Below are 13,289 nucleotides of genomic sequence, written 5' to 3' on the forward strand. Positions count from 1 at the left end.
TGGGAGGTTTCAGGTCAAGATGAGTGGATGCAGGAGCCTGGGGCTTGGTTGGAAAAGATGAAGCCACTCATCTTGACCTGAAACCTCCCAGACAGAAGAACAGGCAAACGTGCCTCTTAGAATACTTGATGCTCGTCTCTCAGTTAAAAAAAAGATTTGTGGTTAAGGGGTCAGGAGTACTAGAAAAAGATTTGAAAGGAAATCCCCATACCTGAATCATGTCAGAGGTTGTCTATAGTGAGACCCGGGGAATCCCAGACAGTTAAAAGAGAAATATGCTTTTACCAACCAATAAATTTTAATATTAGTTATCAGTTCCACACACACACACACAGCCCCCACCTCCTTAGAAGACAAGCCCATGGGAGCTGAGCCCCAGAGCAGGGTGAGTGCCACCCACGTGGAAGAAGCTGTAATTCTGGAGAAAATGATCGCCAGATCAGGAAGGGCTTTCAGCCCAAAAGGAAATAAGAATAAGTCCAGCCATCCCCAGGGGCAGCCGGGAGCCCTGTCCCAGGCAGAGGGACCACGTCTTTGCGTGGGAGGAGGCCCACGCTGAGCCAGAGGTGCTGGGGTATGGACTTCCCAGTGAGAACAGAAACTCAACAGCAAATGCCACAAACTGGGAAGAAGCCGGCGACGCCGATGTCACAGCAGCTTGTGGCTTGGCCTCACCCCAAGAGGGATGGCTGCAGCGGCCGGATCCCGCCCTGCAGGGCGGCCAGCTCCGGCCTCGGGAGACTGTGATCGCCCCGCAGCCGGGATGGGAACTGAGAAAAGCTGGTGGGCAGGCGAGGAGGGAAGTGTGCAGTGCAGACCACCAGCCGCCTCCTTGGCCTGGGAAAGGGCACAGCAGCAGGAACTGCTGGTGGTGAAACCTCCACCTCCCCCCATGCCCCTCCCCCACCACTTCCTCCTCCAAGAAGGCTGGGCAGCTCGCGGGCATCCGCCAGGGGGCGACAGCGGGCGAGTTGGGGGGAGCAGGTGGTGGGTGAGCGCCTGCCATGGGGAGGGGCCAGGACCTCAGTTGGCCTGGCTGCACTGCCAGATCTGATGAGTGGCAAACAGCTTCCGGACTCCTGGGGCCTCCGCGGGCTTTCCCAGCGTCATCGGGCAGTTCTCCTTATTCTCTTCGCTGTCCAGCACGGCGGGCTGACCCGAGGCCTTCTTGAAGTAGCATAGGCGGCACACGGAGTGGTACTTGTCTGCTCCTCCGATGACCTCGACCTGACCGTGCGACAGGAAGCGCCTGGATTGAGCGGGGTGGGGGGCGCAGCGCCCCATCCCTCGCCCTTGGGAGAAGGCAGAGGGCGGCTACTTCCTTCTCCACACCCAGCCTCTTGGTGTAGGCGCCCCTGCCTGCCCCCCACCCACCCATCCCTTGGAGAAGGCAGGGGGCAGCTACCTCCTCCTCCACACCCAGCCTCTAGGTGTAGGCGCCCCACCCCTGGGAGAAGGCAGGGAGTAGCTACCTCCTTCTCCACGCCCAGCCTCTTGGTGTAGGCGGCCTCTCGGAAGCACTCCATGCACACTGCCGTCAGCTTGACCACGCTCTCTGCCAGGGGCACCAGGTTCAGGATGGTCCCAAAAGCCTGTACAATCCACAGAAAGACGAGTGCACACTCATTTCGCCGGGTGGGCTTTTCCTGGAGACCCTGACTCACAGCCCTGAAGCCAGGAAACTAAGCCTGGACCTCGCCTTCCCCCAGAGCACCTGCCCTAGGCGGGTGGAGTCGGGGCACCCCAGGGAGCTGGGACTGGCTGGCCCGAGTGCCTGGGCTTGGGCATGGTGTGGGCATCCAGGGCACGCTGGGCTGTCCATTTCTGTGCACTGCCCAGGCCCCTCGGTCCCCGGACCCACCCTAAGACCTGGACCAGACACTTCACCTTCCTCTGAAAGGTCCCATCCAGCGCAGCCACAATGACAGTCTTCCCCGAGTTGGCCATGTTCTCGCAGAACTCCACAATGTCAGGGAACTGGAGGAAAGGGTGAGAGGAGGAGGAGGAGTGAGCTTCTGCCCTGGGCAGCAGCTTCCGGGAGCTGCGGACATGCTGCCAGGCCCAGAAGCTCCACTACCCGCATCCAGGTGGAGCTGAGAACAGGGCCACCCCAGCTCTCCCACCCACAGCTTCCCAACTTGCTCCCCCATGGCACCAACTTTCCACAGCAGAGCCAGGCCGCACTCCAGGCTAGGTGCCTGGACCTGCCACCAGGGTGATGCAACACAGGTGGAGAGGCTGTCTGCCACTGCAGTGGACCAAAGCTCAGATCTGACGCTGCCTCGGGCTTGAACCAGGTTCTCCATTGGCTGTGACACTGGCAATGACTTCACGTTCCTGAGCCCAGGAAAAGGCAAGGAAGGCCCCTGGTGATGTTTAAGGATTAAGGACACACAAATAATTTATTACATATGCTATCTGGCTGAGAGGCAGGCTCTGTGTGTTTGCTTTTATTTTCTTCTTTTAAACATAATGTACCATGTGATGCCTGGAGAAGGGGCAGGAGTTCCACTGGCCACTTACAGAGCAGGATGGCTCAACACACCACCTGCAGAAAGTCCTTACTTGGTAAATAAAATTTCATTTCAAGTGGCCCAAGGGGCCACTACTTAAACGAATCTTTTTGTGACCTTTCACTGGTCAATCATCTATCTGGTCTGTGGGTTGGGTGAAGTGGGGAGTTCCAGTGTTTGGGCAGAGGGTCTCTCTCCAAGCTACTTGTGGAGGTGTGTAGTTACAAGACCCGAGGGCTCACCCAGACGAGGACCAGGACGGGGCTTAGAGAACCCAAACCAGTTCCAGCGGGATCCACCAAAGCCAGATCTGACTGCCCTCTGCAGGGTTTGCCGAGCCTGCACTATGGAAATGGCACCTCCCACCCCTAGGCTCCAGCCTGGCTCCAGGTGAGGCCCCTCCTTTTCTCTAAAGGACACGTCACAGGTCACAGAAATGCAGCCCCCAGCCTGCAAGGACCTGTCAGCCAGTGCCCCCCACCCTGATCCCTGTTGTTACAAACAAAACCGTTTCTAGACACTGCCAGAAATCCACGGGGAAGGTGGAGAGCAGAACCACCCTGGAAGGAGCACCTTCTTCATCTTACCCTCCCTGTCCAGTCATGGTCCCTCCACACCAGGGTTTGGGGACCGCGAGGGGTCCTCCACCCTGCCTGCTACAGTGATGCCCGCGGTCAGAGAGCTTAGTTCTTCCACCTGAACTTTGTGCCCTGTTCACATGCCATCCCACTCTCTGCCCAAACACTGAACCCGGGGCCCCCAGAAGGGGGTCCTGAATGATCCAAGGTACAGTCAGAGCTGCCCAGGTTGTCTGCAGCATCCCCGAAGGCCCACTGGTAACCAACCACGTTACTGACGTTTGTTTCTATCGCCACTCATTTTTTTAGGTTATGTTACGGGCTGACTTGTGAACCCTCCCACCCCCCCAATCCTTATGCTGAAACCCTGACCCCCAGTACCTCAGAATGTGACCTTATTTGGACAGAGGGTCTTTGCAGAGGTCATCCAGTTAAAGCAGGTGTGTAGGGTGGGCTTCACTCCAGTAGGAATGGTGTCCTCACAAAAAGGGGAAATGTGGACCCAGGGACAGACAGAGGAGCAGACGAATGTGAAGAGGCAGGGAGCAGATGGCCACCTGCACGCCGAGGGGACCGGCCTGGGACAGACTCTCCCTCACGGCCTTGGGGGAACCTGCCCTGCCCACACCTTGATCTTGGGCTCCCAGCCTCCAGAGCTATAGAAAATGAATGTCTGTGGTTTAAACCACCTGGTCTGCAGTGCATGTTACAGCAGCCAAAGACCCCAATACAAGTTACATTTAAAGCGGGGCTTCAGAGGACCTAGCCAATGCAGAATTTTCTTGGGAGACAAAAATGATCACCACAGGGGATCCAGCAAGAAAAGCAACAGGTAGGGTTTCTTGACAGTGACAAGCCTGCCCGTGTGGTTCATCTGCTCGCCCAGCACCAGGGCTGACCTGCCGAGAGCCGCTTCCTGAACAAGGTATGATGGGGGCGGGGAGGACCGAAAGCGGTGGAAGCGGAGGTCAGGCAGCCAGGAAGGAGATCCGCCCTTGTCGTCATGTTGCCCAGTGGTCGCAGCCTCGTGATGCTCGACGGAAGCACCCCGGCCCTGCCCAGGCGGAGACCTCGCTTCCTAGCAGCCCGGCTGGCGTTGAAGGTTGCAGAGACCACAGGAGGGGACAGGGCGAAGGATGTGACAGTGAAGGATTCAGCCGCTCCACCACGAATGGTAAAGACTAAATGAGATGCCCAGACCAAATCCAGAGGCAAATAAACCAGGAAGAAATATTTACAGCATGTAACAAAGTGGTACTGGTTATATCACATGACCCAGAGGAAAGACAAACCAAGAGGAGGCTCTTTACAAAAGGAGAAAATAGGGACAACGTCAGCCACCCAGTAAGAAAAGAGAAAGGCAGTCAGAACAGAATATGTGTGCGCAGCCACCGCCGCCTGCCCTCCACGGGGGATGTCTGCAGACCCGGCAGTCCCCGCCCCCCTCCTGCAAGCCATCCATGCCCCTCCAGCAGAGGACCGTCCTGGGCGGCTTCCAGGCTCTCCCAGGGTGAACGCTGAAGTCCTTCCTGCTGACCAGGCCAAAGCCCCTGATCTGGAGCACACTCCTGCCTGGGAACTTCACCCCACTTTCCTTCCAGCCCCTTTCTGACCGTCCTCATAAAGCATGATCCCCACCGGGGCTCCATGTGAGTAACATGGCTTTTCTCTTCCCTAGTTGCCAAAACTTTTACATATCTCTTTCCCCCAGCTAGAATGGAAGCACAAGGGCGAGACCCTGGCTGTACCCCCAACACCTAGAACACTGCCGCCATACGGCTCAAGCTCAGAAAACACTGCATGAACAAATCCGACCCCTTGGCCAGTGATTCCAATACACCAGATAAACCCCAATACACCAGATGACAGCCCAATGTCCACCCACACGTCCATCATAGCCTTTAAGTGCCATACCCAAGGGGCCGGGTCATGCAAGACACGGTACATTCACAAGGATAGGTGTCTGTTGATGTGGAAAGATGGTCACAACACGTGATATGAACCCAATCTATAAATAGATATATATGTACGGAGACTAGAAGGATGCAGACAAAATGTTCTGTGATTTTTGTTTTGTTTTTCTGGGCAGCGAAAGAGAAGGGCAGGCCAGCGGCAGGAGCTGCCTGCGCTCACAGTGGGCCTTGGGGTTGCTGTGCTGAACAGAATTAATTTCATACAACTAATTTCATAGAGTTAATTTCATGAGCTTCTGGCCCGGTCACACAGGGCAAAACCAGACCCCTTCTAGGGAATACCCTGGGGGTCCAGTGGTTAGGATTCAGAGCTCTCACTCCCGTAGGCCCAGGTTCAATCCCTAGTCCAGGAACTAAGATCCCACACGTTGTGTGGCATGGTCAAAACAAACAAACCAGACCCCTCCCTAAGCATGTCTGAGCACGGACAGAACGTAAGTAAGCATCACCTAGGCTATAGGGTACCAAATGTCCCCCCTCCTGGCTAAAGGAGTGACCCCTGCTGCTTCGGCCTCCTGGTCCACCCTCCCTACAGGTGACGTTTAAGATGCTGGCAGAATCATCGCTCTTCCAAGGACACCAAATCAAGAGCCAAACCGGCCTCCAAAACCCTCCTAGGAATGACCTGACACCGCCCCCATTTCCTAATAACCAAGCCCTCACCCACACCCCCCAGTTCTCATGCCAGTGTCTCCCTGCAACTACAATCCCCAGTTGTTCAGTTCTGGGGCTATTCCTGGTGGTCTCTGGACAGAAGACATTAGTAGTCAATTATGGACTTTCTTCTTAGATATAGCCCTTCCTGATTTTTCCCAGATGAGCCCCCTTTGTACTTGTGGTAAAACAGAGAAAAGACGGGCACTCAGGGTGACACCGTGAGGCTGGCGTGCCCAGGAGCCAGCTGCCCAGCTATCACTGTACCCTCAGCTGATAGCTTGGGGACTTCAGACACACCCCTCCCTGACACCTCGTCTGCACAGGAAGGATGAAGGAAGGAAGGGGCAGTCCTTTTGTCCGGCCCCACGTAGAGAGGCAGCCTCCAGACTTCTTGCTAAGCAAGACCCACAGGGGTGAGGATCGAACAGAAGACTGGCGATGTTTCTATAGGGCGTTTAATAAATACTTGTGATGGAAACTCAACTGTGACTTGCTGGCCAGAGAGGAAGCAGCCATACAAACAGAACAGAACTGGGGGTCCAGTGGCCCACCAGCTCCCGAACCAGGGCACTTGGCTCTCAACCAAGGAGGTGTCAGAAGAGGAAGGTCCCTGCCAGGGTGTCCAGCTCAGCCCTGAGAAGACGCTTTACCTACAGCCAGGGAGCAGAGTGGTTAGCGGGCACACACCGGGCCTGAAGGATGGGAGAACTTCCCCAAAGCTCTCATTCCTTGTTCTGAGAGCCACCCCCCAAAACTGACCCAGGCTCCCCAGAGCCTTCTGGAGCTCAGAGTCTAGGAGAGAAAGGGAAGAGCTGCAGCCCTGTTCTCCCCTGAAGCCCCTCTTACCCCAAGTCCCTCCACCATGAAGCCACAAAAGAAAACCTAAGTGTACGTGTGTGTGTGCATGAAGAGGCCAGCTACGACACAGCTGTGTTCAGAAGCAAGCTGACCATCTCTGAGGTCAGAGATAGAGTGGTCACAACAAGGTGGGTGAATAGACGGATGCAGCCTGGCTCCCGGAGCAGGTCCGGGCAGCCAGCAGTCCATCTCCAGAGGGCACACACCGAAAGATACACCCAGTGTGGGGACAGAGGATCCCCAGTCTCAGGTGGGAGGGAAGCATGGAGCTGTGATCACCATAACAGAGCCTGAGACATCCCTGGAGGACATTACAGCCCATTACAGCCCGAGCCACTGGCTCCACCCTGCCCTGGGACCTGGAAGGCAGGGCAGGCAGATTGCCAACCACTCACCTAACAAAGAAAAGTATTTCCTTAATTTTCTATTTCCTCTTCCTCCAGGGCACAGCACTGGACCAAATGCACAGATAAGGGAGTGACGTGAAGTCGCTCAGTCGTGTCGACTCTTTGCGACCCCGTGGGCTGTAGCCCACCAGGCTCCTCTGTCCATGGGGTTCTCCAGGCAAGAAAACTGGAGTGGGTTGCCATTTCCTTCTCCAGCGGATCTTCCTGACCCAGGGATTGAACCCAGGTCTCCCGCATTGCAGGTAGACGCTTTAACCTCTGAGCCACCAGGGAAGTCCACAGATAAGGGAACCGTATGCCAAAACTCCAGTGGTGAGAAGGCAGCGGAGGCACGGCACATGTGCGGACCCTGGCATATGGAAACCACCCAGGGACCCACTGGGTTCTAGGGACCTCTGGGTTGTCTCCTCTCTACCGTCAGCATGCAGCCACCTGGACTGATCTTGGAAGTCACATGTGAAGACAGGGGCCTCGTTGGCAGGCCATCCCACCACTGATGACTTGGAATACCTTTCTTTCATGGTAAGCTACTGAAAATTAGGGTTTATTTGTCACAGGAGCCACATTACCCTAACGTAATGGGTGGAGGTGGGGGGTTGAAGTAAAGTCCCTCGGGAGTTTTAGTTTCATCCATTCAAGACACATTTGAAGAAATAAAACACTGCAAAAACGCTGGAGAGAAACTAAGATCACAAGAGACAACCCACAAGCTCAGCCAGAGAGCATGCTCCTAATGACCCGGATGCAGAGTGAGCTGGAGACGACTTTAAAAAGAGGTTTCCAGAAAGACAACAGAAGGAACAGAATTGATGCTTGATTCTTAAACAAGGGTATCTAAATGTCCATCAATAGATGAATGGATAAAAAAGATGCAGTACATATATACAATGGAATACTACTCAGCCATTAAAAAAGAATGAAATAATGCCACTTGCCACAACATGAACGGACCTGGAGTGAGTCAGAGAAAGATATCATATAACATCACTTATATGTGAAGTCTAAAAAAAAGGTACAAATGAACTTTTTTACAAAACAAAAACAGAGTCACAGATGTAGAAAACAAATTTATGGTTACCAGGGGCATGAGGTGGGCGAGGATAAATTAGGAGATTGGGGTTGACATACACACACTACTGTATATAAAACAGATAACTAATGAGGACCTACTGCATAGCACAGGGAACTCCACTCAATATTCTGTAATGCCCATATGGAAAAAGAACCAATAACAAAGAGTGGATGTGTGTATACGTATAACTGATTCACTTTGCTGTGCGCTTGAAACTAATTCACTGTCAATCGACTGTACTCCAATACAGCAGAAACAAACAAAAACCCCAAGAGCAGACTGTTAAATAAGCCACAGCCAGTATAAAACAGGATAAATAAAAAGAAGACCCCCCTGGACCACACTGCTCTGAGAGAGAACAGACAGGCTCCCGGCCCAGGAAAGGGATCAGAGACGCCTTCTCCTGACCTCTAAGGCACGCGTCTGCTGCTTTTCCAAAGCAGCAAGGGGAAACACGGGCCACGTGCAACCCCGCTAACCAGAAAACAAAACAAAGCCATCTTCACATCAAGACGGAGAGCTTCCCACCGACACAGCCTGGCTGTAAGAACTACTAAAGGGTGTATTTCAGCAGGAGGAAAAATAAACCCACAAAGAACAAGCAAGAGGGACTTCCCCAGTGGTTCAGCGGTAAAGACTCTATGCTCCCAACGCAGGGGGCCCGGGTTCAGTCCCTGGTCAGGAAACTAGATCCCACATGCCGCAACTAAGACGTGGCACCGCCAAATGAATAAAAACAAACAAACAAAAAAAACAAGCAAGAAGTATCAATGAGCCAAACCAAACCAAACCCTTCCTTCTGGTATTGAGAAATCAAACTTTTTTGTTCATTGTAAATTTTTTTTTTTTTTAAAGTACAATAAATTCCATGTAACGGTAACACAGAGGGGACTTTCCTGGTGGTCCAGTGGCTAAGAGTCTGTGCTCCCAATGAAGGGGGCCCAGGTTTGATCCCTGGTCAGGAAGCTAGATCCCCCATGCTGCAATGAAGACTGAATGAGACCCCAGCAGCCAAATAAATACATATTTAAAAAAAAAACAACTCAGAAACACAGAAAGCAGTACGGGAAATTCAAAGGGTTTTCAGATACTAGTTAAAGCAAATTAACTTAACAATATTTACCTACTTAAAGATCAGAATAGAACCAATAACCTCCAAACCAGCAGAGGAAAAAGGGGGACTTAAGGGGTTCACAGGAAGAGCAATGTCAGGACAAGTCAACTTACAAACTGCCCTTCGTCGATGCCTATGACAGCCACCCTCTGTGCATCCTGGATCACGTCCCGGAGCAGACAGGCTGGCAGGGCCTCCATGGTGTTCCTGGGGACAGAAAGCCAGAGTGTGGGCAAGGCAGGGGAGCGCCCTCACGACCACCCCTTCCTTGCAAAGCAGGTCAAGCCATCTGCCCAGAGCTTTGAGAAGTTAGTGCCCGTGGGAAGGCATCTGGGAAGGATAGTAAAGGTCTTTCTTCAGAAAACCAGCTATTCAACACGAGCTATTTCACTTTATGCTTTGGACTGGAAATTAGCCATGCCCAAGGTAAAGGTCAACCTGGATGCCAAGCTCTTCTCTGCTGTGTGTGTAAGGGGAGGGGAGGGGCCGGGGCACAGAAGGGTTAATTCATGAGCTACAGTGTCCAGGGCCCATGACGCTTTGGGGATGAATGAAATGTTTTAAATTCTCTTAAAAATCAGAATAAGGGGCGTCCCTGGTGGCTCAGTGGTAAACAGTCTGCCTGCCAGTGGAGGAGGCACAGGTTCAAGCTCTGATCCTGGATCCCGCTCGCTGCACAGCAAGGAAGCCCAGGCGCCACAGCTACTAAGCCTGTGCTCTAGAGCCAAGAGCTACAGCGACTGGAGCCCGTGTGCCCAAGAGAAGCCACCCCAGTGAAAAGCCTGCTCACCGCAACTCCAGTAGCCCTCGCTCGCCTCACCTAGAGAAAAACCTGAACAGCACGGGAGATCCAGCCCCAAAAAATAAAAATAAATCAATAAAATTATTTTTTAAAAAACCAGAATGTGACTCTGAATTATTTTTGTCTTTCTAGCAATGTACTCATAGAGTATAATTTTTTTCTTCTGATAGAGAAAGGGGCCCATGAAAGTCTTACCATGGCCCTGGGTAGACCATTAGCACCAGAATCTAAGACTTGCAGCCCCGTGTGCTGGCAGAGATAAGCTGGGAACACCAATCAGCAGGGCAGTGACCTAGAATTCCCTCCTGTGGACTCCTCTGGCTGATCACAGGATTTCTTACAGACCATAGAGCTATTAACAGGCAGAGTCGGCATTCAAATCCACATTCATGCTGCTGCCTCGTACGTCCTAAAGGCAGATTCCCACCCAGCAGAGTATGAAAGCGAAAGGCAGCATGTGGGAATGTTCCAGTGCATTAAATGACTCAGTGAATCCTGCCCTGCCCCCACAGCCAGGCCTTCTGGAAAAGGAAAGCTAGTTCTCTGTCTTCTTTTTAAAAAGTTTCTGTTTTTCTACAATGTTATTTTCTCCTGTCTCCATTTCTGCCTGCTCCTCTGAACTAGCCTTGCAAGGGGCTAGGAGCTTCCTGAAGGTTCTGCAGTTTACAGCTAGAGTGGCTCAGACCATAAAGAATCTGCCTGCAAGGCAGGAGACCTGGGTTCAATCCCTGGCAACCCACTCCAGTATTCTTGCCGGGAAAACTCCCACGGACAGAGGGGTGGCAAAGAGTTGGACACGACTGAGCAACTTTTACTTCACTTTTAAAACGATGCCGTAGTGATTATCTTACAGTTACTTTACGGTCATCCTGCTTCAAGCTCTGGGAAGAGTGTGAAACTACTTCCTGCATTTTAAACCCCCCACCCTTCCCCAAATAAGAAACCAGAGAGCAGGCAAGGCAGTAAGCTGGTTCCATCTCTAGCAAGAGCAGCGTCTCTGGAGCTTTGTCACCCTGCCAAGCACTCGGCCTCTGCTGGGGCTTGTCCAGGCCTCTAGAGCCCATGTCAGAAAGGGTTTGTGACCCTGGGGCAGGGCTCGGATTTCACGCCATTGAACAGACTCCAGAAGCTGCCCTTCTGTTCGCTGCAGTGTTGCCTCTACTGCCTCACTGTCCTCCCCTGATGCTCCCTGAGTCCCATGCGGCGGAGGCCTACGTTTTAGGGATGAGAAGGCAAATTTGGAGATGTAAATGACCTGCCTGCAACAGACAGCAGGTCAGGGAAATGTCACTCAATGTTTAACTTAACTCGGAGTCCAGGGCCCTCTAAGCCTCAGCACCTGCCCGCCTTCAGAACCCCACTCGTTAGCCTATGAAATCACCCAGCCTGTAAAAACTAACCATGCCGTATGTTGAGGCCACTCTCTCCTTCTGAGATGGGCCACACTCTGTCTGTGGTGTATGTTTCTCTCTAAATAAATCCACCTCTTACTTTAAAAAGAAAAAAAAAAAAGCTCCCACCCTGAAACCACTCACAGCATGGCCTTGCTGCTGGGGGCTCAGGTGGACAAGTCTGGAAGACAACAACAGTGTCTCAGGCTCCAAAGTATGAGGCCCCAGTCTGCTGCACGGAATGGCAGGAATGGTACTAAATTTCACCTCCAACCTCAGGCAGTGGACTGAAATGTCCACAGGGCGCAGGCAGATAGACGTAAAAGGGGGATGCTCGAAGGCCACGAGATGACGGGAAGTCGAGGACAAGCCAACTACAAATTTAAATAAAATTCACTCTGCAGCCAACAAAACCAGCCTGCATCCTCCATAGAGGTCAAGAGCAGGAGGTCAAGAGTAGTATCCTTAGTCAGATACTACTGACATTTGGGGCTGGATCATTCTTTGTCATGAGGCGGTCTATGCATCATAGAATGTTTAGTGGTATTCCTCTACCGACTAGTTGCCATCATGCCCTTATCTCCTCCTGTGGTTAAAAACTAAAAAGATCTCCAGACATTACAAATAGACTCTAGAAGGCAAAATCACCTCCACTGGGTTAAGAACCACTGGGCTAGAGTCCCAAGAAAGGCCAAGTTGTAGGGTACCATGCCAAGCAACTAGGAAAGTTTGCAGATTTAAACGGTTCCTTGTCAGGCATCAGCATTATTAACCATCCACTCTAAAGAACTCTGACAGTATGTTCTGTGAATTTACACCGGGCTTCTCACAAAAGGTGTGGGGACAGGATGGAAGAGGTAGGGACTGACCGGTCATGTGTGGAGAAGAGGCTGCTGTAACGCGTGTCTTTGGCATATTTGATCACCAGGCACTTGTACTGGGCAACCTGGAAGCGACGGACCCGTCTCATCAGCTCAGTACTGCAAGGTAAGGCCCAAGCGTTAATGTGGGCGAGGAAGACCCCATCAGCTCAAGCTGGGTTCCCCACCGCCTTCTGGGGGTCTACAGCCTGAGTCCCACCCATGGAGGGGAAGGTTGCAGGGCAGGGTGTGGGAAAGACCTGTGAGGACAGAGAGGGCCCCAGCACAGAGTTTCAGTCTAGACCCAGGAAGGAGGAGCATGTCTGGGCAGGAAGTCATTCTCTACCGGGAGGGTGTCAAGGAGGAGCCCTCAGGTGGTCCAGGGAAGGGCTGGAGGAGTGATTCTGTTAGGAGCACAGGTGGTGTGGGCAAAGGAAAAGACCACATGCAGGGGAGAGGGGTCCAGATTCCATTCCAAAATCATCTCACCCCACAGTTCTTCACCTAACCTGAACTAACAGAACTTTTTGGTGCAACAAGGAGAGCATCGAGTCTGTGTCCATGAGCCCACCCTGAGCCTCACCATCGTGGGCAAGGGCTTTGAGCTGGAGGGCTCTCCCCCAGGGCCATATAGGAAGGGGTCAGGGGAGTTACTGGGAGCTCGCTGGCGCCACCTCGGTCTGGGATTCGGTCTATCACTTCAAGGAAGCAAAGTTGCCAGTGGCTTGACTCTGCAGTGTTCAGAGTGACTACCTTCCTGGGCCGTCTAAGGAAACAGTCACACTGGAAGGAAGCGACAAACACCGCAGGGCGCTCAGGGCCCGGCCACCGTGCACACGCCCTTCAGGTGGGGCTTTAAAGGGGCTTAACGACGACCAGCTCCCGGAAGGATGGGTGGTTGCAAGGCCCCAAGCGGAGGAGGGTCTGACGGAAATGGGAGGAGCGCCTCCTCCGCGAGGTATTCCACGGAGGAGAGACGTTCTGGGCGGGAAAGCGGGGGTCGGACAGCGGGAGATGTTCTGGGGGGGCCAGTGTTCTGAGAGGGGCCGCAGGTTCGGGGCGGG

General features: G+C 53.0%; 1 protein-coding gene across 1 annotated transcript in view; it reads right to left on the minus strand.

Moving 5' to 3' along the window:
* Positions 1–279: 279 nt before the first annotated feature.
* Positions 280–13,289, minus strand: part of TK1 (thymidine kinase 1, soluble) — a 13,533-nt gene continuing 523 nt past the window's right edge. The window contains exons 3-7 of the mRNA XM_010856259.1: positions 12,235–12,349; positions 9,286–9,379; positions 1,888–1,977; positions 1,473–1,592; positions 280–1,227 (exon numbers count right to left, since the gene is read on the minus strand). Coding sequence (XP_010854561.1) covers positions 1,024–1,227; positions 1,473–1,592; positions 1,888–1,977; positions 9,286–9,379; positions 12,235–12,349 — 623 coding nt within the window. The 3' untranslated portion in view covers positions 280–1,023. The remainder of the gene's footprint in view (positions 1,228–1,472; positions 1,593–1,887; positions 1,978–9,285; positions 9,380–12,234; positions 12,350–13,289) is intronic.

The sequence above is a fragment of the Bison bison genome, unplaced genomic scaffold (genome assembly GCF_000754665.1).
Source record: "Bison bison bison isolate TAMUID 2011002044 unplaced genomic scaffold, Bison_UMD1.0 scf7180017864371, whole genome shotgun sequence".
Taxonomy (NCBI): Eukaryota; Metazoa; Chordata; class Mammalia; order Artiodactyla; family Bovidae; genus Bison; species Bison bison.